This window comes from Pimephales promelas, chromosome 1 (assembly GCF_988280905.1).
Source record: "Pimephales promelas chromosome 1, fPimPro1.hap1.1, whole genome shotgun sequence".
Classification (NCBI taxonomy): Eukaryota; Metazoa; Chordata; class Actinopteri; order Cypriniformes; family Leuciscidae; genus Pimephales; species Pimephales promelas.
This window is the reverse complement of record NC_142769.1, coordinates 28245901-28271371: the sequence shown is the minus strand read 5'-3', so window position 1 is coordinate 28271371 and position 25471 is coordinate 28245901. Positions and strand designations below refer to the sequence as shown.

The window sequence follows — 25471 nt, the reverse complement described above, 5'->3', positions numbered from 1 at the left end:
ACTATAATCATGTAGTGAAAATCTGATATTCTCTATCAAACATTTAAAAACAGCCTATTCTGAATCTGTTTATGTTCCCATAGTGTGTTTGTAACCAAGAAAACACATCAATACCTCATTGTAGAGCTTCACAGCTTCAGCATAATCGCTCTTTGCTTCTGCTTGCAGGGCCGTGAATGTTATTGACTTTGTACCAATCTTGCCGCTAAAGATTCCCCTGACTACATCATAATCTCCCAAAGACCTGTAAAGTCTACAGAGGAATATGAATCAGTATAGAAATGATGAACATGGTGAACGCTTCCAACATTTATGAGGGAGTTTTGATCTTACTTGGCGAGGTGGATCCATCTTTCTGTGTCAGGTGGCAGCTCTCGTTTGCCTCGAGCTCGTTTCGAGGGAGGTTCCTCTGATGCTCCAGTGCCATGAAGCAAACTTTCCTCCAGTAACAGGATGCCCATGGGCTGCTGCAGACTGGCGAGACAGCTGGCACTGACAAGAGCCGGCTCAACACCAAGAAGGGCCTTATGATGATAACTCATATCCTGTAATGTAATGATTAAAATGTGTTTGCATACAGGTAAATAATACAATACACAGGACAACAGTCTTCAAGATTTTGAATATTCAAGCTCTGTTCAACCCTAGTGGGATGCCTTTTTCACTAGCTTATAAACAGAGCCATTGTGTCTTACCTGCACACAAGAAATGAAAGGGGGGAAGTAGACAGTGCTCATGTTGAGGAAGGTGTTCAGGGTCTGCACCAGATCTTTCAGAATGTTGTCCGTTTCTTTACTAGACTTGGATTTCTCCATTTCAACCAGCACCCCAGCAAACAGTGAGCTGAACAGCTGCTTCGCCAGTGTGGCATCCCTCTGTAAAACACATTTAAAGAAACATTTTTATTCCGTTCAGCATTTTTTGATATTCAGTCAATTACTTTCAAACACATCTTGACCAAATTGTTAAAATAATCACAGTGTACCTGTGCCAGAGCTTGTAGTGGGGCGATGAGGCTGCTGTACTGAATCTGAATATCAGGAAGATCTCCAACTCTATAGCTGCGGTACAGTGTGACCTGAGCATCCTGGCGGATCTTCAGATCTGCTCTTCTCTTCTGTACAACACAGAAAAGAGAATACAGTAAGAAAAAAACTTAAATTATAATGCAAATGTCTATCTATGAATATGAGTTACCCTTTCTGTTTTTTGGGACTGGATTTCTTTCTTGGCAAATTTGATGTTCTCCTTTTCTTTATCCTTGAGAAATCTCCTCCTGAGCCTCAGAATGTCTGCACGCCGCTCCCGCTCAGCTGTTGGAAAACCAACCAACACAGAGTTTCACTGCTGTGGAAGTCTCTACTGCTTAATGCTAGTCAGGTCCAACCTTTAATCATAGGGATTTGTCAGAAATCAAATGTATTCACGCGTTCTCCTTTATCTTTGGTGACTGACCTGCACTTCGACTGTCTGTCTCGTCACTGGCAGCAGTGAGCCTTTTAGAGCCAAACCCTGCACCCACGGCTCTCCAGGAAGCTTGGGGGCGCTCTGATCTCTTTTTCTCAAACACCAAGAGTGACGATAAAGAATCAGACGAAAGGGAATAATCAGCCAGTGTGTCCACACTACTCCCGGTTAACCAGTTATATGCTGAACGCCGTCCTGAAAGAACAGATGTTTATTATTACACACAAAGATATGGTGAATAGTCATTTGTTATCCTTCAAAAAAAAATTCCCCCCACATCTTTTCTACAGAGTCTGTGGTGACAAAATCCACTGAACAACAGTATATAGGTGAAAGAACTAAAGCTCATTTTATTTTCATGAGGTACCTGCACCAGGAGCCAACGTCTGGGAGAACTCCAGGGACGTCTGTGTGGCCCTGATCTGACCGCTTATTGTGGCTGCCTGGCTTCCTGCAGCCTCTGGACCCTGAGTGCCAGAGCCCAGGGTGGCTTGGGTCTCCATAAACATTGGTGTGAGGACTGTACTCCGCAAACGCCAGTTAGAGTCTATCGTGTAGTCCTGGAATAGATCAGTAGAACCGAAAGCACTGAAATTATGGTCTGCAAAAACAACTTCTATTTGAATTAATCAAATACGAGGTATGAGTACAAGTGTAAGGTAAAATACACACCTGTATTAATACAGCATGTAGATTTGATTTCTGAAATACGGTAATAAATAACAGTTCTTACCTGGAACTTGCACTCAGAGAGTGGAAACTCAAACATGTTGCGTGTGAAGTCAGGGCTTTGACTGGTCATCTCGAGTAACAGGTCAGTGGCCAGACTGAGGAACTGTTCTTCAATGCGGGATGAATACAGTGACTTCAGCACGACAAGCATGCGCTCCATAGTGTCTGGAGGTAAACGGCTCACGTGACTCCAGAAATTGCGCACATAAAGCCTTAAAGAGAAATCACATAGGGATATAAGAAATTACTTAAGGGTGATTTGTGAGGAGATTCAAATGCTAATGATTTTGTTGTTCAAAGGTGAGAAAAATGTAAGTTTAATGAAGTGATCAAAGTCTGCTTACTGTAAGCCATGGTTTTCATCTGTCAGCCCCTGGAGGAGACTCTCTCGAGCTGTACCGAGCACTTCAACAGAGGTGCAGTCTTCCCTGCTCTCAGAATCACTGCAAACACACCATTATTATTCACACACTACCGTTCTGAATTTGGGGATACTGCAGGTAAGGATTGTTGGGTTTATTTCAGCATGTACTAAACTGATCAAAAGTAACAGTAAAGACATTTATAATCTCAAAATTATTTCAAACAAATACTATTATTTTGAACTTTCTATTCATCAACGAATCATGAAAAAAATTTCCACAAAAATATTAAGATGTTATCTGTTTTCAACACTACATAATAATAAGAAATGTTTCTTGAGCACCAAATCAGCATATTAGTATGATTTCTGAATGATTATCTGACACCAAAGACTGGAGTAATGATACAGAAAATTCAGATTTGTCATAACAGAAAAAATAAACATTTATTTGAACAGTTATTTTAAATTATTTTATTATTATGTAATATTATGTCTTATTAGTATGTTTATTATTTCACAATACTATTTTTATTTTATTTAAAAAAAAAAAATATATATATATATATATATATATATACACACATATAGCTTAGCTTACCGACCCTAAACGTTGAATGGTAGAGTAAACTTAATTTGTGATAAAACGGTAAATGCAAAACACATTCAATCATAAAACTGTAACTGTAACAACAACAAAAAAAGCTTAGAAGCTCATGGGAACCATATAGAGAGGAATGAACAACAAAAGTCCTTTGTGTGAGATGAATGGACAGGAGAAGGGAGGCTTGTAAAGTCAGTTACCTGTAGTTGTCCTGGATCCACATCAGGATGTCATACATTCTCTCTCTGCAGACAGGAGAAGGATGAGACACAAATGTTGTGACAGTTCCCAAAATCTCCTTTAGCTCTTCTGGTTTGAGACATGCCAGGATCTTATGTATGATGTCCAGACAAACACGCTGTCTGGCTTCATCTCTGAAAGACACAGCATGTGACATGAAGAGGGTTTATCTTAACTATCATATTTCACTATCACAGGCATAAACCTGTAATACCCATAATAACACAAGTAAAACAATGGAGAAGTGAGCTACTGCAGTATTAACTGACCTGTGGCTCATGATCTGAGTGAGGCCTTTGGTCTTCAGGTGCAGGTAGATTTCAGGGATGACATCAGCACGACTCAGCACGCATTCAAGGCATTGTGTCTTCAACATGCCATGCAGCTTTGGCAGCAAATAAAAAACAGGATTTACGAATCTGTGAAATATAAAAACAAACATTATTTACAGACATATGCTTTAGCTTTTATCAGATATGACTTGAGGGAAAAAAAATTATCCCACCGGTCCACCAAAGGTGGGAAGTGTTTGGACACTTTGCTTAGGCAAACAATAAATTTGTCATCCACCTCCTTCTTCCTCAAATCCATGAGCTTTGTAATAGTTATATTCAATAAGGGCCCTTCATTTTGCTACCACATAAAAAAACAAAACAAAAAAAGAATAGTAAGTTTACTGGACACTACAGTATCTAAAAGACAAACATCATATTCCTCAACAATACATTAAACAAAAGCTAAATAACTCTGGTGACAAATGTGATATAGTTTGGCAGGAACAAACAGCCATACATACATTTTCTTGCTCAGTCATGTAGTTTAGGATTAACCCAATGATCTCAGCAGCTGCTGAGTACACCTCCTTATATCTGATGAATGATAAGTTGTTGGCCAGTGAATGGAAGTATCTATAACAAAAATTGTAACAGAACAACATTGGCTTTTAATACAAATTTACAATTTCAGAAAAAAAAAGAATAATAATACAATACAATTAAAAAAATATTTACCTGGCATGCTCAATGCCACATGCATCATCATAAGGAGGAATATTATTGGCCATTGCAATACCTAAAAGCTGCAATCCAACAGAGTTATCCTTGCTGTTGGGATCTGTTCCAGCAAACCGTTCATATATCAAACTATAGGAGGAAAGGGGGAACAAATCTTTAGGATTTTGCAACCATTCCCTCATGCATGGTCATTTAACCTGGCATCAAAAATCCAAGCCTGCACTCTCAGCAACACTCAATTTGAAATATTTAACTAGATTTACAAACTACAGCAAATAAAGTATATTAAGCCATTCAAAAATAACCTGGGCTACTCTTTTTAATGTTCTAAAAGATTATATAATGATATAATAGAAGCAAATCAAATGCTTCAGCTTCATGTCTGCATAATAGTTACCACACAGTATGTCATAATTGGTGTCCTTCAATTAAATTTATTACGAACCAGGGAAAAAAGCAGTCTAGATGTCGGTTTTCTTACTCGTAGGGTATTGTGAGGCAGTCCTTCCAGCATTCCACAACTGTGCGGATAATCTCCAGATTGTGGCGGAAAACAGCTCGTTTGGTGTGGAAGCAGTTCTTAAACAGAAACCCAAGGAGCCTATTGGCCAAAATCTCATCTCTTGTGTTACCCTAAATGGTGAGAGAGATAAGGGAAAGAGACAAACTAGATAAAAAAGTAACATACCTACATAATTTTCTTTACAAAAAGTACATGTACACTACAGACAGATTGAAAGTTAATATGCAATTTAAAATAAAATACCATCTCATGCTTACTTTTGGTGTGGTCAAACTGGCCCATGAGAGGACAGTCACCACAATGTCCACTACCATAAAGTGAATGCCCTCTCCTCCGTTGTTACTGGAAACCACCAGCTGCAACAGTGGGCCCAGCCAATGCTTCGCATACGGACGAAATATCTGGACATGAAGACGTACAATTAAAGCAACACACAAATAACATACCAATAAACCCAGAGTTATGAAAATGCTGAGGCAGTACCTCTTCGGTATTGATGATTAGTTTGGCTATGAAGAGTCTAATGTTTAGAGGGGTGGATGGATTGTCCAGCTTCCCCTGCAGGAACTTCATCCAGGGAGGAAGAACACTAGGTGTCACACCCTAAAACAAAACATAGCACATATCTGACAGTGTTCTCACACAAAAGCTAGGCAAAACTGTTCCTGCCCATGAGTACAAGCTAAGACAGACCTCCTCTATTTTAGGGGTAATGTTGTTCCTTTGCATGTGGCGCAGTAGTGCCGTCATATTGGCCATACACTCATGTTGATTCAGCTCATCCATCTCCAGCTCCACAGTCTCATCTTGAGACACAACCTCCCTACGCTCCTAATGATGCAGACAGTTATTCATAAAATATTTCTTATAATCTTAGAGATAATATTCTGAAACGTATGACCTGTACTTAATAGAAAACTACTACAGAAGGACCTACTCGAGTCCTGCTGGAGCTGTTCTCGCCTGAAGGATTCTGGGAGTTGTAGGAGAAGCTCTGAACTCCAGTGGAGAAGTCAAACTGACTCATCTCCTCACTGAGACTGCTGTCGGCCATGTAGGACTGGGAGGAGAGGTATACAGGGGCATCTGAAAAAGAACAAGAGTTTTAAGAGAGCAGATGGCGCCCTGCACTGCTTTACAAGGAATTTGCATCATGACAACAACAACAACAACAACAACAGCAGCATTTTCATGAATATTAGTCTTTTGAACATTTAGTAGAACATTTATCTTTGTAAACATGCAGTTGTTTAAAAGCTTGTGAACATCTCAGGCAACTCACCTCCGTTTTCTCCACTCACTTCTTTCCTAATCATGACATATTTCTTTTTCCTCTCAATAGGGACCTATCAATGCAAGGAAACATGATGCAAACAACTCAAAACAAGTACAAATATTATATTATATGTTTAAGACCTTTACTTACATCAATCTCTATAGGAAAGTTGTACACCCTTTGTGTATCAATAAGGTTGTCAAATATGAACTGATTCTGGAAAATATCAAATCACAAAATTCAGAAAGCTTGAAAGGAATTTTTATGGTTATTTGATCAACTAGGCTGCCAAGAACATGAATGATGAGTGAACAAATACCATAAAAAAGTGTAACATAACATAACATATCATAAAATGTAACATAAACATTGAATTATGAACTGCTTGTACACAATTCGTATTGATTTTTTTTTATTTATTTATCAGTGCGCAGTAACAGACCTTGTCAGGTTTCTCAGTGAAGAGGAAGCCCTGATAGAACTTGGTCTCGTTGAAGCTGCAGCTGATCAGGGCGATGGTACAGTTATAAGCAGCACAGTGATACTGTCTCCTCAGCTCCAGCAGGACCGTCTCTCCTGCCATGTTCTCAGTGAAGGCCTCAAAACACAATCTGACATATATTGTATTGATCAGAAATTCTATTTTATCATGGCATTTTTGCAGTTTGCTCCAGAATTCCTGAGACTAAAGAAATGCAGTTGCAAGGGAAAGTGGAAGTTAATGTTTTTTAAAACAGATAAAGATTTTATAATGTCGGAGCCATAGCCATGTGGGCAGCGCAACGATATACAGCCCAACAGCACTTCGGGCGACCCAAGTTCGAGTCCCGGCTTTTGGTCCTTTCCACTGATCTATACAGTCATTATCCCAATCTTGCACCTCTCTCATCCAATACACTGCAATACTCTATAGATAAATACAAATTGTCAATTTTAATTTCATGTTGGCTTTAAGGGCTTTAGAAAAAAAATTGTTACAGTCTTAGGAATTCTGCAGAAAACTATTCCTTTGGTAACATATCAAAGGGGCACAAGAGTGTTAATAACACTTAATCAGCTGACCATATAAAGTGTAATATCTGCTCTTGAAGGTAAAAAAGAAAATTGTCATATCTCTCAACATACTTGAGGAGGTTCTTGGAAAGCTCGTTGCCTTCTGCACTGCTGGTGCCACAGAAGGCCTGGTTGATAGCAGAGTTTTTAGAATAGACTTCCTCTTTAGGCAGACGAGAGTATAACACCTCCAACAGCTTACAACAGCCAATCTTCATTATAATCTGACACTCAAAGACTGACTCAACAGACTGGAGGACATATGACAGGAAAGACACAATAGCAGAATGAATGAGTGAAAAGACAAAAACATGGGAGGAAAAAAAGCTTTTCGGAACTTTGAATCAATTGAATCATTTGCTTCGCAAAATGATTCAATGTTGCAGAGCATTCGAATTGCCACATGCTGGTGACGTCTGCTGGTCAGAACGGTGTAAACATAGCGAAAAATCAGCTTAAACAAGCGTAAAACACTTTTTACAAACTATTTGCGAATGTATTTTTTTTTTTTAAAGTAATCTATTAAGTACAATTAACAAATCTTCTAACACCATTAAAGGCAATGTAGGCCATTTGTTTTATAAACACTTTTTGTTATACTGGTTGAAACTCTCTTCAGCATTGGTCTAAATATTAAAACTGTACATATATCTATTGTAGAAATCTCAGGACCACAAAAAGTTCGTCCAATCATTGCATTCGCTCTGAATGTCCTACTTGCCTGTCAACATATGTATTTCTATACCTCGTGCTGACATCACGTGAGCGACATCAGCGCGTTCTATGTAGAATTATTAATAATTTAACATGGTCACTCGTTTCGTGAGACTTTGTAGAATCTGCTGCGTATGTTGATGTCTTCTGAAGGGAGGGTGGGATCATATGCTTTTAAAGCTGCTATTGTTACCCACTACAAAATTACCTACCCTGCCTTTATATCAAGTGATTTAATGATATGTGATGTTTTGTTAAATTGTTTTGGTTGTAATGTTTTTTTTGTTATGTTTTTTTATGGAGAGCTTGGTTAATCCGGCCAATAAAAGATTATCAAATACTACTCTTGATTTTTATTATACTAATGTGTCAATCATTGTATACAAATTTATAAGACTGATTCAAGATCAGGTAAAAACCATATAGACACTATTTGATGGGTTTGTAAGAATTGCCCCCTATAGAACATCACGTAGCGGCAAATGATTGAAATTTCCAAAAATTTTAGAACCGCTAAGTCGTTATAATATCATATGACTTGCAGTTTGAAATGCGCTCAGAATAGCCGGTTCGAAACAAATGATTCGCAAAGTTAAGCACCCATCACTAGTTGGCGTCTCAATCATTTTAAGTACAGTATACTCACCTTAGTGAAGCGTGCCTGTAGAGTACTCATGATGTCAGCAATATTGGTAATGAAGAACTGAGAGAGTGCCTGAGGGCTGCAGTAAGAGGCCAGTGGTAGAAGGACTCTGTCTATAAGACCTATGAGCATGGAGTTTGAAGGAACATCTTTGGCTTGAAATGACTGGTAGATCGAGCTGAGGAGAAGAACCTGTCTTTCCAACTGGGACCTGACAAAGAGAAACAATACACAATAAATACATTATATAAAAAAAATCTATTAACTTTAAATAATAGACACATAAACAGGGATTTTTGGAACTTACTGGTGAGCAATATTTTGAAAGCAGGTCTGAAAGAGCTCCTCCATGATATGTTTTTTATCCCGGCACAGAACTCTAGCCATGAGCTTCAATAACACGGGACTCTGAGACAGCTGCAGGGCCTCTAAAAACTGGCATTACCAAAATGAAAGACTAATTATTATCACATATTATCACAAGAAAGTGAAAAAGAAATTGAAAAAGTGAAACAGTATCCATAGTCTTCCGAATAGATAAATAATTTTTTACACTTGTAAAAAAAAAAAAAAATATATATATATATATATATATATATTGTTTGGGGGGTTGGGGGGCAGAATAAATTCAGATTATAGAGGAAATTTTTTTTTTTTAAATTCTTGCGTGTAGGACCTATGTTACTTAATAAATATGAGCTATATTTATTTTAAATATTACATTAAATAATACTTTTTGAAAAGATATGGCCACCTCTGAAATGAAAGATTTAATATACTAAAAATGAATATCCAGTTTAAGCATCTCACTTTGCGAATGCAGTCCATGTAGTTGTTGCACTGAAGTGATCCCCGGGGGAATTCATCTGACTGCATAGGGAAATGTGTAGCCACCAGCATCTCCAGAGCCCTTCTGAGCTCCTCCAGTTGCATGCTGGGTAATGCAGTGAAGAAGGGCAGCATGATCAGAGCCTGGCTCTAAACACAAGAGAGAAAGATATGAAGAAATGAATATAGAGTCCATTGGCCAAATGCCATAAACATGCACTAAATTGCACTGTTTCCAGATTTAGCTTTGTACTTGTACAAAAAAAAATGCCACTACAAGACTAAGAGGAGACTATAATGTACTGGTGCAGAGTAAACTTAAATTTGACTGCTAAAAATTGGAAACGATTACCTTGAGATTTAATGGCATAGATATATCTGTGAGAAGAGCTGTGAAAGTGGTGAACACAGCATTGAACGCTGGGTGATCTGTATTGGAGCATACAGAGGAATTTATCTGCAGAAAAAAACGAAATCTTAAAATCTACTCCTGATGTAAATCTCATCCATGTAACCATTTTAGCTCTTCAAAATGCACAGAAAATAAAGTATCATTGAGTATGTGGTACCTGGAGCACTTTGGCGAGCAATGACAGGACTGAAGTTTTGCTCTCTGGTGAGGCTGTAGGACCCTGCCACCACGGCCTGAGTAAATCCCACTCCTTCAGCACCTGCTCAGCCAATTGTGTGCCTTGAGACATTCTGACAGAACGCTCACGGAAACTATGATCCAACATGCCGTTCAGCAACACGCTAACCTAAAAAGACAGTTGGACAGGAAAAGTTTTCAGATTTCAGTGCTTATGGATAAAATGGTAAAACAGTTCTGTATAGGACTTATTTGTTTTATTTGTCAAACCAATCAAGAGCCAAAGCATGTTATAATTCCAAGTTAGACACAATTTCAAAGGTTTAGTCAATCCGTGCAGAGAAACTAGAGTTTTATCCTGCTAGTGTTTTTGTTCACCAGAGATGCCCTTCCCGAAAGCACCGTAGATCTAGCTATTAAGCTTTAAGCAAATGTAGCCCAGTCTAGCTTGATGCCTCACCATGCTGGGGTTCTGGTTGGCTGCAGCCAGCAGCAGCGGCACTGAGCACTCCACACTGCGGAGTAACTCAGTATTCAGAGATGTCTGGAAGAGGCTGTAGAAGTACTCTCCATGAGAGAAGCTGAGGAAGTGAGGATTCAGACTGCCAGAGAGAGGGACGGACAGCGTAATGGTGTTCAGCAAAAGGCCAACCGTCTGTTCACTCTGAGTTGTTAAGGGAAACAAAAAAGACCGGTTTCATGGTTTAACATGAATATTCTGTGATCTTCATGTCTTACGGCTGGTTCTTAAACATAAGACTAGAAACAACTGATCAGTCGTCACAACAAAATTACATTCATAATCGGCCTGACAGTCTTGTGATGTGTTCCCAGCTTTAGTCCTTCCCTGTAATGCAACCCACTTACCTGATTTCCCAAACAGAACGCCAACTGCACGAGACTGTTAGCCAACTTCCTGCTGCCAACATCCATGGAGGGCAGAGACTTCCTTTCATTTCCAGGAGCTATGCTTTTATAAACACTATTGAGAAGTTTGGAGCCCAAAGAGTGACCGAAACCAGCATCCTATAGAGAAATTGTAAACATCCCAACCCAAGTCAATGTAACTACTACGTAGACTGAACAGAATAACAATCACATTTATTTGATCAGTGCATACCTGACTGTGCAGAACAGAGTTGAGCATCCCAGACTGGTGAAGCTGCTTACAGGCTGAGAGTAAAAGATGCATGCTAGCATGACTGTCTCTGGTGTCTGCCTCATACAGATCAATAGCACACAACTCCTCCACACTGTCCAGAACAATCAAGACACACACATAAATGAACAAGCACTCATAAAAACAATTTACTTCAATCACTAAAATCAGTTACAAAATTTCATCATCAATATTCTAAAACATGGCAACTGAAACCACAGTTTTTAGCCTTTCTACAAATGTATGTTAAAGGATTAGTTCACTTTAAAAAAAAATTGCTGATAATTTACTCACCCCCATGTCATCCAAGATGTCCATGTCATTCTTTCTTCAGTCGAAAAGAAATGAAGGTTTTTGATGAAAACAGGGGATATTCTCCATATAATGGACTTCACTGGGAACCAAACGGTTCAAGGTCCAAATGAGAGTTTCAGTGCAGCTTCAAAGGGCTTTAAACAACACCAGACGATGAATAAGGGTCTTATCTAACGAAACCATCTCTCATTTCAAAAATAAATAAAAAAATGTAAGTTTTATAAGCACAAATGCTCGCCTTGCTCTGTTCTGTGATGCGCGTTCGAGACTCTTCTGTTCAAACTTGTTCATCAAAATGAACAAATCTTTTTTCGAGTCATGACTCAAAGGGTCCTAGATAAGACCCCTATTCATCGTCTGGTGTCGTTTAAAGCCCTTTGAAGCTGCACTGAAACTCTTATTTGGACCCTTGAACCATTTGGTTCCCATTAAAGTCCATTATATGGAGAAAAACCTGGAATGTTTTCATCAAAAACCTTCATTTCTTTTCAACTGAAGAAAGAAAGACATGGACATCTTGGATGACATGGGGGTGAGTAAATTATCAGCAAAAGTTTTTTTTTTAAGTGAACTTCTCCTTTAAGATGATAGGACATAGGAGGTGTAATGGAGTGTCGGAGTAGCTAGGTGTAAACAGAACTTCATAACTATATATGAATAATTCACTGAAACCAACTACAAATTAAGCAGACCTCTGTACGGTTATTCTCTCCCTAATGCTGCTCTCCACTTGTGTCCTGTAAGACGTTGATGCCAAAACTTTAAGCAAAGGAGCGCACACTTCTGGCAGCTGAGTTATCACTTCTAGGTCGGCCATGTTGAACCCAATGGAAGAGGGCTCACACACCGTCAGCGCCACCAGTGTGAAGAAGGAAGTGTTGAAAAAATCATGCTCCATTAACTAAAGAGAAAGTGAAAAAGTTAAATCAGCATTGTATTTTTTATACCATCGTAGATTCTGGTAGGTTCACTGGTAGGTTCTGGTAAGTAAATAAGATCATAAAATACTATTTGAACCTTTTTTCAATTAATTATGTTCCCCTGAAATATACAAGCAACAAAAATCTTACCTTCAAGAGATCCTGTGGACATTTCTTTAGTACCATGGTGGAGAACTCCAGCATTCGGACAATGATGGAGCACTTGCTGTAGTTGTACTGCTCTGTCTCACGAGGGCTTAAGTGCGACTGACCTGCATTACCTATTCTGAAGCAAGCTCTAGCAGCCTGAACGTCCTGCGTGGACAGCTCTGTAAGGAAGAAACGGACAGCTGGCAAAAAGCTGGACTTCTCACCAGTGCCTGGATGTGGAGAGGAATGGGAGAAACGAAGAAGCTATTAGCAATAATTTGACAGATACCGATTATTTCAAACATTCGAGAAGATTTTAGTTATGCATCTTAAGTTAAATCTTAAATCATGGTGTGCATTCACCCACCCAGGATCCTCTGGGGTTGTACACAGTGCAGTTTTGTGAAGGTGCTGTAGCAGTCAAGAGCAGCCAGCAGTAGATCCATCCACTGCAAGGTGCTTCTGATGCTGAAGGGGGCTTCAACCTCTCTCAAAGTAGGCTGGGAGAGTAAACCACCTCCCTCCAAACACGAAACGAGAAAACCTGGACCACGCTGCTTCACCTGTTCGTCCAGCCACGCCGCAGGAGATGCTTTACCTGTCAAAAGAAGAAAAAAGTGAAATTGAACTTGAATAAAAAATTTTGTTATGTTTTTCCTCAATAATTTTAGTACTCATTCTCATATGCAATTCTAATACAATCCTATAGGTGCAAAATCCCCTAAATCACAAAGACATTTCTAAACTATTTATATGACCAAGCTTTTCTATAACATTTTTTATAACATATTTTCTGCTTAGTGAGATTCTGAGATTGTTCAAAAAGAATCCCTGTGCTACCAGTGAATATTATTTTTACAGTTGTTAATTTCAAGTTGATTTGGTCAATTCATGTTATGTTCAAATTCTGAAGCAGGAGATTGAAATGTCTTCGAATAGGAGAGTCCCTGAATGGCAATTAAATCACTATGTTGCCTTCATTATAAACATCCTGCGGGTTACCGGGCAGCAGAGGCACAAGTTCATAGAAGAGCTCCATGCATTTGTGTCGGCACTCAGTCTGTGGTCTTCCACACTGGATCAGCAGCCACATGACTACATCTGACAAGCACACTGACTGGTCTGGAGGGAATCCTCTGCGGAAAGAGTAGAAAATGCAGGTCTGTCAGTTTGTTTGTTCATTACAAATGTGAATTAAGGGAAGTTAAGAATAATATCCTAGTCAAATGTGTGTGTACCTGGGTATGCGTCTCTTGGTATTCTTATTGAGCGAGTCTGCCTTGTGTTTGATAATTCTCATCAGATGATCCAGGGAATTACAACACTGTTGGACAGTTCCTGTGTAGAAAATACCAATATGACAGGATAGATCATAGTCATGATGAGCATCAAACAGGATGTATTGATGAAGAGAATATGTCTAGTCTTACCCAGGGACTTTTCATCAAAGTGGGCCAGAGCCAGACTCTCAACAAACACCACCAGCACCTCAAACACAAACTGATCCACCAAAGAGCTCTCTTCTCTGAGAAAAAAACAAAAAAAAACAATGTTTGGGTAAATAACTACATAAACACCATTTTCATTCGCTACAAATTTCTTACATTCACTCACTCAAGATGTCATAGAATATATTGCTAAAATGTTGAGAGGCTGCTAATAGCCCTTATAATGAGCTCTTATACTCATCACACACTGACCTGAACTGTCTGTACATGCTGTTAAAGGCAAGCGCAGCTCCAAGCCTCTTGAAGACGTTGGGGTGTAAGGCCAGGCTGTAGATCCGTTTGAAGAGAGATTTTGTGTTGGTTGGGCTCTTTTCCTGCTGTTTGGGTGTGGTCTGTTTAATGGACCATTTGACAAATTCCTGGATACAGGTGCCACTGAAGTCTCTGAGGGTGCTGTCTAACGGATCCACAATTCCATCCTGTGCGGCCCAAACAGATTAACAGCCCTTGTTTATTGAGGGCAAACTCAATTTTGATTGAAATAAAGTGTGTCTACTGAAGGAGTTTACTTGCCAAAATGGCCTCCAGCACCGCCACTGTGTCTTGGCTCTCAAACTTTCTGTTGTTAGTGAACCAGTGGATAAGCTGCATCACCAGAGGTTCAAACAGCTGCCTCGTCACCTGAAGAAGTCACAGTTTCTATTTTTGTGGAACTTACACATGACTGACAGAGACTGATTGAAGTGGACAAAATGTGGACATGAAACTATAAACTTTAAGTGATTCTCAACCAGGAGGTCGGGGGGCACTAGGGGGCCTCATCAAATTTCCAAGGGGACTACAAAGATGACTTTTTTTTTTTAATGAATCATTCATTCATTCACTGTTATATATATTTTTAACAATGAAATAAATAACTTAAATGTAAACAATCTAACTTAACCTTTAAATAAAAAAAAATCCAGGTATAAAATATGTGTAAACTGACACTGTGTTTTCTATTTGAATTATACCGTGAACAACTGGTGTTTTTATTGAAAAAAATGTCACTGAAACTTCTTGATTACTGGGTTAATTATCTTAACAATTCTAGTTCCTTGTCATCATTATAGGAGAAGTAACAGAGGAAATATCTTGGTCTACATGGGGGGCATTGGATGCAAAAAGGTTGAGAACCACAAAGCACAAAAACTATGTTACATTAGAAAACCTGACTGTCAAATTAAATGTTTATTCCATTTATCATATTTAAAGAGCACACATTAGGTAAAAGACCTGGTCGACGTCACAGGCCAGGCGTAGGAGAACAGGAAAGACTTTTCTGTGTAGGTTGTACATGGGAGGAGCAGATTTGTCGTCTTCTGTCATCTGGGCTCCTTTACCCACCATGTATATGACCAGACTGTGCAGAAGCTCACACGCTGCAACCTACACACCAGACAGAATTATCACTTTCAGCCTCAATTGATTGGGTGAATAAATAAAATGTTAATGTGAAAAGAAAATGTGACTATGATTACTTTAGTTTGTCTGTCACTGGAGGACAGAGCAAGCTCTGTGACCCTTGGCAGGAAGGAGTCCAGGTAGATCACAGGCTTTATGTCTTTAAAAGGCACAGCAAAACTCAGCCTCTTCTCACAGTCCCATGCCACAAAACGCTTCATCATGTCCTCCGCAGACACAGCTGGGGTTAGATATAAGAAAATGCAATATATAAAGCTTAAAGACAAGCAAGCAAAATTAACAAGTACTGCCTTTTGAAAAAAGTCAACAACTCATTTATTTAATAGCAGCAGAAACAAAATAACCTGTCACAAGGCTCCTGTTGAGCTGTCCTCCCAAGTGTCCGAGCAGACGTACCACCCTGCGTCTCACAGCAGCAATCGGAGACTCATCTCCCTAACAGAGACCACAGTAACATCAGGACACTGTGTGCATGCAGTTACGGATATATTATACGATCAGAATCACAGATTCAGAGTATGTAACACAACAGTTACATCACAGAATCAATTTCAGACAAAAAATCTAAATATGGCAAACAAATCAATATAATTACCACAGAGAAGTGCTTTGATTTCTTCAGGAGCCTCATCATGACTTTTCCATAACTTTTTGAACTTCCCGTTGACACAACAGACACTTCCATATTGCTGTCATCTTGTTCTAATTGAATGATTAAAAACCAATAAAACACAATCGGCTAAGAAATGAATTTGATAATAATCACTGACCCTTAGATATCCAAGTATATTTAGAAAGAACAATAACCAGTGAGCATTTCTTTGACAATACAGTATTTAAGATAAATATGGTGAGGCTACAAATAACTGACCAGAGTTACTGGTTGTTTTGAGGTAGCCATCTAAATGTGGCAGTATGTCTGCGTAGCGCGGCTGCATGATGGCAGAAGGGATGAGAGAAGACCAGGACTCCAGAGCATCCAGCGCTGCTGTGGCTAGAGGAGCATGACTCAAACCCAGATGCAGAGCAGCCTTCAAAGAAAACAATGAAAACAGATGATCATTACATACATATATCATGCTTCAATTTATGTTACTTTATCACTTTAGAGTGTGATTGCTATTTACTGTTGTTGATAATCACAAAATTGCCCATTTGCTTCCCTTTCCTAACCTGCAGAGCTGGTATATATGCCTTGATATCCAGAGCCACCATGTCAGGATGAAGAGAGAGGGTGAACATCAGACAGGCAGCCAGTAGCTCGTCTTTATATTGTTTCATCCGTACACAAACCTGAGGAAATAACAAAAGAAATTGCCCTTCAAATCATCACATTCATCATCATCATCATACACAACAATATGACCAAAATCAGAATACATTAAGCTGACTGCAATGTACAAGCATCTATCACAGAAATAAAGTGATTAAATAGGGTCAAAGGGTCACCTCCTTTCCAAACTTTGCAAGGAGCGAAAAACAAGCATTCTCCATGGTGGAGCCGCCGCCACCACCAACACTTTTAGGCCCTTGTTTTGGGTCCTATAAGCAAAAGATACTGGTTTTGTCAAGGTTTATCAACACACTAAATTAAGGAGTTAATGTGATGGAGAGTGTGTATTACCTGAAAATAGTGGATTTTCCTGGCAATGCTCATAGAGAGGGAGAGGAGCTTATAAAAGCCGCTGACCAGAGGGAAACGTATTGATAGCAGAATGAGCTCATGACACAGGGGGTACATCCACTGGGCAAAATACTCAGGATTTCTTGAAGGCAATAATTCACTATAGAGAAGATAACAATAATTGTATGTATCATGCAATTTCATGAAATAAGGGTGCAAATAAGATTTTTTGTTTGATTGATTTATTGATTTCTGACATTGCCAATAGGAAAAAAAAAGGTTTTGGCACCTGCAAAAGTCAACCAAATTGATAAAGGCAATAAAGTCTTTGGGCTTGTTGGGCATCAGGTTTGCTGTGGGGTCAGATGAAGGCATTAATCCAGCACCTGCATCAATCTGGGCCTGAGAAAAAGAAGAAATACTTTACAAATTTGGCCATAACATTTGTTAACATCTAATATTTGTGTTTCAAGTTTATTTCTTATATGTACTGCTTTAGCACACACAGACATTTCCTCCACAAAGTGCATGAAAGTCTTCAGAAATACTGTGAGCAGCATTGAGTGAGGAAGAATTGGGGGACCGTAAATTATTGGCAAGGTTTTTACAGGTATGATCATTTAAATCATTCCTGTTTTTAACTTATTGACAATAAATGATATTTCTCCTCCGTTTCTTTAACCACCCACATTTTTACTATTCATGCAAGGTGCAGCACTGAAACATTACCTCATCTGCTGCATTGACTTTCTGCACTGAAAGATCAAGTTTCTCCACAATCTTCATGACTGACTGCACCAGCGCATCGTACAAGTGTCGGTTTATGTCTCTCAGGTTGTAGTTCTTGGCAGCTGGAGCTCCATCCATGAATCCTGTGTCCTAAAATCACAGCAAATTAGATCAGTTCAGACATTAGATTAATTTGCTGAAACGAAGTAACAAGTACACATTCAGCAGATTTTATGATTACATGGTCACATTCAAACCCAATAATACATCATTAAGATACTAACAAATGAAACCATTACCTTAACTAGATAATTGTTCATCAAATAAACATCTAATTTCTTACTTTAAAGTTTTCACAGTCCAGAAGGCCCTTAAAGAGGTCAAGGTAGTCCTTAGAGGAAGGAACTTTCCATTTCCCAGAGCGCACCAGGGTGGGATCCTCCTGAGCTTCAGAACTATCAGAAGGAATGGGCCGCTCCTGGCGGTGAATAAATGTGTCATTTCATGATAATAATAATTTTAAAAACAAAAAAAATCAAAAAGATCAGCACTTTTAACAAAAACACTTACTACTGACTGAAGAACCGGCTTAGAGCACACTCTGATCAGGCCTTGGTGAACTGTTGTTGAAGAAATGAAGAGTGTGAGCACTGGTAAAAACCAACCTAGAATCAGATCTGCCATGCTAACCTCCAGCTCATCCTTACCCACAGAACTAGTGAAACTCCACAGGACAGGACCTCGAACTGCCATGGCAACAAACACCTTGATGATGGAGCGGCAGGTGGCATACTGCATTCTCTGGCTGTACTGAGGGAAGCTGTCCATCTGAACCACAAGGAGACGCTCTAGCACGGGAGTGTAGACTTCAGGGATCTATAACCAGTTATAGAAATTACAATAGAATCTGTTGGGTGAGGTTAAAGGTAACAAACAGTAGCAGCTCCTGACAGTAAATTCTTGATTAAAAATGCCAATTAACCCACTCGTTTGATGGATTAGATAAACCAAATGCTCGATAAAATGATCTACAGTGTGATTCACAGCTCATAGTAAAGGAGATGTATCTTACCCGGTCAAGGTGTATCAGAACACTAGCTATGGAGTCGAGGAAGCTTGGCAGCTGGTAGACATTGTCATCCTCCCGGTCAGACTCAGTCAGGTACATCTGCTTGCACCGCTGAATGAGCTCTGTATACATCAGATCTACATCCTGAGGGCACACCACCTTACACGGCTAAAGGCAAACAAACACAAAACACAGTCAGAAAATCTCCATACATTTAGCCTCAAACAGAAACAATTACATTAGTGCAAAATGAAAAGTTAGATCAAATAGAATCAGCAATACTAAACAGATATTTTGCTGATATTTAAAAAAACGTGGACTTGCTGTGAGTATTACAGTATAGACAATTCTTATCATTCTAATAAAATGTCCAGATACCAACCGCAGCAAACAGGCCATATCCTCTGATAGCAATGGACAGTTCTTTATTAGTGGATGCCATGGTCCTGATAATAGCACAGAACTTCTGCATGAAGAACTTCAGCTTGCTTTTGTGCAACTCAATGTTCTCTGCCACTAGAGTAGCCACCTTTACAGCAATGATAGGAAGAGTTTGAACAGATCATGGTCATCATAACCAAGTTGAACATCTCTCAACACAAATAAGAATAAATAAATAATAATATGAAAGTATTTATAATCAATAAATTAAAAATACCTGTTTTAGGAAAGACTCTAGGGCTGTGTAACTACTCTTTTTCAGCTCTCCATTTATGTGTCCACAAAGTTTGGACATGACATCAAAGATAGACATGTAATGATCCATGAGACAAATGCCGAACTGGCTTGAGTGCTTAGCAAACATTTTGAGACCCGCTGTAATGAGTAAAAAAAAAAAAGACAAGGATGAGTTCAACATTGGCAGTATGGTAAGAAAATACATGTTGTTACATCTAATTTCACTTACCAAAAATGACTGCATATCGTTTCATATCAGTCTATAGAGACATAAGGAAGGAAGAAGTGCATTTATTGGGAGCTCTTAATGGAAAATGTGACTGAGCTGCACATGTACTACACAAAAGGGTAAAATAACAATGCAGCTTTAAATTTTATTGCCAAGTTAACACTCTTAATTAATCCTACCTGAGGACAAATTGCCTTTAGCGCATATTCAAAGATTTCTTTTGACATAACCGGGTCTGTTTAAAGCAAAACAGTGAGCATATTAATTGAATTAGGTTAAGAAGACCAGTGCAGGACAGTCAATTTACACAAACACGCACTCACCTTCTTCCATTGATTTGGTGAAGTTCACCATCAGAGCGGTGATTCCTTTCAGGCAGCCAGCAACAACAGGAAGTTTGGGCTCCTTTGTAGTAGATGTCATCTGAAAACCATTGATTTAGCACTTGGCAATTTTATACATGCACATAAGAGCACATGCGGATGGGACGCCTTTACCTGTCCTTTCAGTTCACCCAGGTAGGCCTTGTAGAGTTTTTCAGAGTTGTTGACCATCTCACTGGGGTGGACTTCACCCAGCACTCCAAGAAGTTCATAAATGCAACCCAACACTGTTGGTAGTCAATTTGATGTTTCAATATGGTGACATGTTTGTTTGTATTCTGACACGCAATCATAATCAGTCATCTAAAGATAACTATTGGCGGCAATACCAACATATTTTGGCTACATAACTAAATTTAAACAGACACAATAAGCCTAATGTTTTTTTTTATGATTTCGTCACTTGCCTGTATCAGGTATCTTATTCTTCTGACATAACTCTCCATAAAATTTGTTGAACATATCCCCAATTTTGAGATCCTGGGTGATGCTGGAGTCTTTGGTGAGATACAGTATCTAGAGAGATTTTTGAAATGTGTTAACGGTTTATCTGTGAATATCAAAATATGTCATTAGCACAGATATGTTCACAATTCTCTGGCTCCAAGTAAGAGTTAAAAAGTAAGAATAAACTAAACGTTACTTTGTATTGGATATTCCAAGGAAATTGTTCTCCTTGCAGATGTCAAGTCAGTTGGCTACCAGTCTCAAGTTTTTAAATGACTTAGAGTAAGTGCAAGTTGCCATGCCAGCATACACTAGGTCAACATGTGTATATAGAACTCACTTTGATTAGGAGATCTAAAGCAGGGCTTCTGCACTTTGCAGCTTTGTCCTTTGTGTAGACAACCATACAAATGTCCTATCCATGCAGAGAGAGGAACAAATTCTCAGATGTGCCAAAATACAGCAAATTAGTGGTCTAATTAGTCAACCTTAAAAATACACATTAAAATGTGATGCCAAAGCCAAACCAGAAAGAAATTTTCAGACTGCTTGAAAGTACCTTGAGGTCGACAGCATAGTTCTTCTCCCATCCTCGGACAGTGACTGACATTCTCTGTAGAAATACCCCTAAGAAATTGAGAATCTCCACTCTTGTATCACGTAGCTGTGGACAAACGTATGATCAATATCTTTATAATAATGTTATAATTAAATAATACCTAGAATTCGAATTTAGAATTTTCCATAAACACCTCTCACCGTTTCACTAGAGAGAGACTTTCGGAGAAAGCTAAGCAACCCCCCGTCCTTTGCAAAAAGCAAAGATGTCTGTAACACTGAAAGTGAAACGAATAAGAACATTTAGAACAACAAGATTAATGGTCATCAGGATAATTTAAAAGGCAGGCTCAATCATCGGGGTTGGATTTGAACCACTTGAGGGGCAGTTGAAAAGAGAATGATGACTAAACTGATGGATATCATGGACAATTATATTACTATCTACATGAAATGTTCACCCTCAGCAATAGGATGGTCCTTCCTTGGCGCAAAAGGGAGCAAATATGGAAAGTCACTTGTGCTTTCTCATCATTGCCGAAACAAATACACACATATTCTTCTATATATTGGAATAAACTTGTGTTTTTTTATTTTATGTGTGGTACAGTTTATTTTTGTCTGGCTGCTCTTGTACTTTAAATTCCCCTTTAACATATCGCGCTATCTGTCCATCTATCTATTAATAATAGTGAGTTTATATGCATTATTTTTTTGTTCAACAATATGAAATGAGTTTATGTGCATGCAGCTACTCATCCTAAATTAACCTGGATAACATTACAATTTACAAATATCTGTCGGTCTACTCCATGTGCCACTGTAATCTGATTCTGTATAGATGTATCAAATATAGGCATACTACAAGAAATAAATAAAAACATTTTGTTTTTGCATTTTTTGTAAAAACACAACGCAATGCTTTTTGCATGAGAAAGTTCTTACCCAGTTCATTGTGATTTTTAGTTATCATGCATTCCTGCCCCAAGTCTCCAATAATGTCATGGCAGACTAAAGCAGCATTCCTGTTCTCTGTGTCTCCAAGTAATGAATGAAGCTTTAGGAGATTACCCTGAATCCCTCCAACAGTAGAAGTATCGGAAGACATAATTTGTCTCTGTTGCTTACATCAGAAACGATTAAACGTTGACAGTTCATGTACATAAAGTGAGTTTGCTTAAGGGCGGCAAAACAGAACAACACAAACACACGTGAACACGTTCACTTCCTGCTTGAGCAGCACGTCACTCTGTCTGGAGGAACAATAACTTCTATCACCGCTGGATGTCGCTGTTTGATACCCCCGAGTGGTTGTCTGGCAAGCAACAACATAGATCAGAGGAGGTTGTGCTTTTATGCTAATAACCTCATAATGCATATTAAAACTAGTGTATGAAATGGCAAATGTAAATTATGTAATTTCATTTTCATTTTGCACCAAACGTTGCTATAATGGTAATGTAAAATGTAAATTTAAATACAAAATGCAATGCTAGGCTATTTTACATATTGCATTGACATTTTGCATTGGCTAGGCTACGATTTGTCTTGTAACGTTAGATGTAGTGAGGTTCATTTAAAAAGTCTCCAGAAAAAAAAAACTCTACTTAATATATGTGAGAGTAAATATTTGATTTTGGATAAATTTGACACCCTATTGAAGAGAACGTGATGTTAATCGAGAAGTTTTTGTTTAAGGTTCAAAAGAAGGTAAGAAATAAATGTAGGCTATCCTACTTATAAGTCAAATAATTGTTTATTCATTTTTCAATGTAAAAAAAAACAACAACAACAAAACATTGTGTTGAAGTCATTGTTATTTGGTGCTGAAGAAATGTCAATTCTGGGTTGGCCTAACTTACCCCGTGTAGCTAGCCTATGTAGGCTAATTCATGGCTCTTTAATTATTTATTACTCGAATCTACCAGTAGGCTAATCTGCAGTAGCCTAAATGGTTGGCTATTCTACGAGAGAAGACACAGATCAGAGAGGGGGAAAAAACACGCTTACAAAAAATACCCTTGTCCCTCAATTTTAGTTTTCCAGTGACACTGAATTTGAAGACAAGAGAAATGAGACACTGAATATCGTTTTGCATCTAACATTTTAATTTCTAACTGTCATTAGCCTAATTTATTTGACAAAATTCTGAAGTAGACTCAGACATGCCCAACATTTACTGCAATGTAAAACATGTTTAATACTAGGCAGTGTGACAATCACGTTCACAGGTTTTAACTGTCTTGGCTCCTCTTCTCTGCAAATAACTTCAGAAAAAAGAAATACACATACACAAGATTAATTTATTTTACCTATAACTTATTTGTTATATGATATTGAGAGAGAGAGAGAGAGAGAGAGAGAGAGAGAGAGAGAGAGATTTAAATTGCCTTCATTGGTCGCTCAGGTCCTGCTGTGGTGAATGTCTCCTCCACAGCGGAGTCATCACTGGATCCAGAGAGATTCATGTCGCCTGACAGCTAAGTAAAGCAGAGGAAACAAAAGCTGTGTTCCTGCTTTTAAATCCACAATACAATAGCCTGGATAAGATAAGACATTTACCAGAAGTAGGCTATACTCCAAACATAGGCTAAAAAAACATCCTTAGTGAGATAATGATTCTAAAGGTAGTCTATAACAGATAGAGACGTCACCTCATCATAATCCATCTCTGAATTTGGGTTTTTTTCACTGAAGGCCATAGATATGACCCCAAAATTCTGAGGAAAAAAGATAGCAAGAAAAAAAAAGAATCATCAACATATACAATAAAGCACATTATTTAAATTTCATTTTCATAAACATTTTTTATCATTTTTTTTTTACTTTTTTCAAACTGATAAAACTGAAGAAAACCGATTTAGTGATCTTTTTATCATTTGATATAATGCTCATTATAGTGCTCTCATTCATTTTATTTCAACCAAGTAAATAAACAGACTTCAAGAGTAGATTTTGCAAGTTAATTTGCGAGCTGTCTCACCCATGGTGGTTTGGTCTGCTTCTCTGACAAGGCTCCTTGTATAAAAATGAAAATGAGAAAGAAATGGCCTACAGTCAAATGAAGGGTTGATTTTTGCTTCATTGCAGCGGGATACCACGAGCCTGAACACTAGACAGCAGTAGCCTCTTGTACTTGAGGAAGTTACAGCATCTTTTATATTGATCTCGTTAGAAAGTCATGTTGCAATTAAGTGATGACAAAATGTGCATGTGTCTGATAACAAATGTTGCAAATGAATGAGATAAGCATGTAATTTAAAAACTTTGGTAAAGACTTACTTTTGTGTAAACAAACATGACAGTTAATTCAATAGAATTCAATTCAAGAGAAGATTTACTGTATTTTTAAACACACACATATTTTGTTTGTGTATATGAAATAGGATATTAGATGAAAGAAAATTCTGACTCATATTTTTATTTTCACTGAACTGAACATTAAACAAACACTGCTTTTACATTGTGCTGATTTACCTTTGTAATCCAATCATTTAAGTTTGTATTCTCAAAAAGCTAGCTCATCTCATACTGAGCAATTGAGCTAATGAATAGGCCTACACATAATTTAAAATATATTTAAATTTTTTTTTTATTTTCTCATATTTGTCAATTCAGCAGTCACCATTCAGCAATGCATCTTGTCCTTTTATCTTAAGCTTCACAGAAAAAAGAATGAACAAGTTTAGTGCATTGAATCTTGAGTAGTTTTTTTTTTTATTTAGCCTACCTCTGAATATTTATTTGTATAATGTTAGATCTTATTTGTTAAATGTAAGAACATATTGCCAACATAATATATAAATTAGTATTACCACCATTATTTCAGGTCCTGTGATGTAGCTATCCCCTCCAACAAATTAGGCCTACTGCAATTTGTGTGTAGATAAGAATAGCCTATCAAAACTCTAAATGTCATGATTCTAGAGGGGACCTATGAATGATGCTCCTCTTTACAAAATGTAACATAAGTCTCGGGTGTCCCCAGAATGTGTCTGTGAAATTTAAGCTCAAAATACAAATAATAATTGTATTATACTGTTGGTCATAGACATACTGTGAAACGCCCCATCGACCTCTATGGAGCCGCCGTCTTAAACCGGTCACCCGCTCCACTCAGTGTAATCTGTCAGGTGCAATGAGCTGTCAATGCATTTAATTAATCATATTTCACTGAAAACAAACTGATTTCCACACAGGTTTTTTTTTTTTTTTTTGCTGCAAAGATCATTCATGTAGCTATGATACAGGACAC

General features: G+C 38.2%; 1 protein-coding gene and 1 long non-coding RNA gene across 3 annotated transcripts in view; both read right to left on the bottom strand.

Moving 5' to 3' along the window:
* prkdc (protein kinase, DNA-activated, catalytic subunit) overlaps positions 1–22466 on the bottom strand; it is a 32088-nt gene extending 9622 nt beyond the window's left edge. The window contains exons 1-64 of one of the 2 annotated variants that reach the window (XM_039692436.2): positions 22162–22466; positions 21418–21494; positions 21218–21322; positions 20999–21073; positions 20619–20727; positions 20326–20438; positions 20152–20251; positions 20008–20063; positions 19829–19859; positions 19580–19737; positions 19304–19450; positions 18925–19089; positions 18560–18728; positions 18423–18472; positions 18196–18330; positions 17853–18002; positions 17413–17525; positions 17124–17283; positions 16949–17041; positions 16673–16792; positions 16371–16530; positions 16095–16201; positions 15844–15934; positions 15556–15719; positions 15311–15463; positions 14609–14716; positions 14288–14514; positions 14018–14112; positions 13826–13925; positions 13590–13723; positions 12955–13185; positions 12588–12817; positions 12210–12418; positions 11164–11296; positions 10911–11069; positions 10504–10707; positions 10024–10212; positions 9807–9911; positions 9437–9604; positions 8934–9061; positions 8630–8837; positions 7342–7520; positions 6659–6827; positions 6367–6432; positions 6223–6286; positions 5878–6026; positions 5634–5771; positions 5424–5543; positions 5198–5341; positions 4899–5050; positions 4415–4546; positions 4201–4312; positions 3910–4037; positions 3674–3823; positions 3365–3538; positions 2544–2642; positions 2201–2411; positions 1835–2027; positions 1456–1662; positions 1198–1313; positions 986–1117; positions 696–875; positions 334–545; positions 115–253 (exon numbers count right to left, since the gene is read on the bottom strand). In XM_039692436.2, the coding sequence (XP_039548370.2) occupies positions 115–253; positions 334–545; positions 696–875; positions 986–1117; positions 1198–1313; positions 1456–1662; positions 1835–2027; positions 2201–2411; positions 2544–2642; positions 3365–3538; positions 3674–3823; positions 3910–4037; positions 4201–4312; positions 4415–4546; positions 4899–5050; positions 5198–5341; positions 5424–5543; positions 5634–5771; positions 5878–6026; positions 6223–6286; positions 6367–6432; positions 6659–6827; positions 7342–7520; positions 8630–8837; positions 8934–9061; positions 9437–9604; positions 9807–9911; positions 10024–10212; positions 10504–10707; positions 10911–11069; positions 11164–11296; positions 12210–12418; positions 12588–12817; positions 12955–13185; positions 13590–13723; positions 13826–13925; positions 14018–14112; positions 14288–14514; positions 14609–14716; positions 15311–15463; positions 15556–15719; positions 15844–15934; positions 16095–16201; positions 16371–16530; positions 16673–16792; positions 16949–17041; positions 17124–17283; positions 17413–17525; positions 17853–18002; positions 18196–18330; positions 18423–18472; positions 18560–18728; positions 18925–19089; positions 19304–19450; positions 19580–19737; positions 19829–19859; positions 20008–20063; positions 20152–20251; positions 20326–20438; positions 20619–20727; positions 20999–21073; positions 21218–21322; positions 21418–21494; positions 22162–22324 (8958 nt within the window). In that variant the 5' untranslated portion in view covers positions 22325–22466. The remainder of the gene's footprint in view (positions 1–114; positions 254–333; positions 546–695; positions 876–985; positions 1118–1197; positions 1314–1455; positions 1663–1834; positions 2028–2200; positions 2412–2543; positions 2643–3364; positions 3539–3673; positions 3824–3909; positions 4038–4200; positions 4313–4414; positions 4547–4898; positions 5051–5197; positions 5342–5423; positions 5544–5633; positions 5772–5877; positions 6027–6222; positions 6287–6366; positions 6433–6658; positions 6828–7341; positions 7521–8629; positions 8838–8933; positions 9062–9436; positions 9605–9806; positions 9912–10023; positions 10213–10503; positions 10708–10910; positions 11070–11163; positions 11297–12209; positions 12419–12587; positions 12818–12954; positions 13186–13589; positions 13724–13825; positions 13926–14017; positions 14113–14287; positions 14515–14608; positions 14717–15310; positions 15464–15555; positions 15720–15843; positions 15935–16094; positions 16202–16370; positions 16531–16672; positions 16793–16948; positions 17042–17123; positions 17284–17412; positions 17526–17852; positions 18003–18195; positions 18331–18422; positions 18473–18559; positions 18729–18924; positions 19090–19303; positions 19451–19579; positions 19738–19828; positions 19860–20007; positions 20064–20151; positions 20252–20325; positions 20439–20618; positions 20728–20998; positions 21074–21217; positions 21323–21417; positions 21495–22161) is intronic. The other variant, XM_089129373.1, reaches the window with a different exon arrangement.
* Positions 22467–23303: 837 nt separating this feature from the next.
* On the bottom strand, positions 23304–24363 carry LOC148998441 (uncharacterized). Its single transcript, XR_016158017.1, has 4 exons — positions 24200–24363; positions 23871–23936; positions 23607–23696; positions 23304–23483 (listed from the first exon to the last, which is right to left on the bottom strand). It is a non-coding gene; the product is annotated as an uncharacterized LOC148998441 (long non-coding RNA).
* Positions 24364–25471: the final 1108 nt, after the last annotated feature.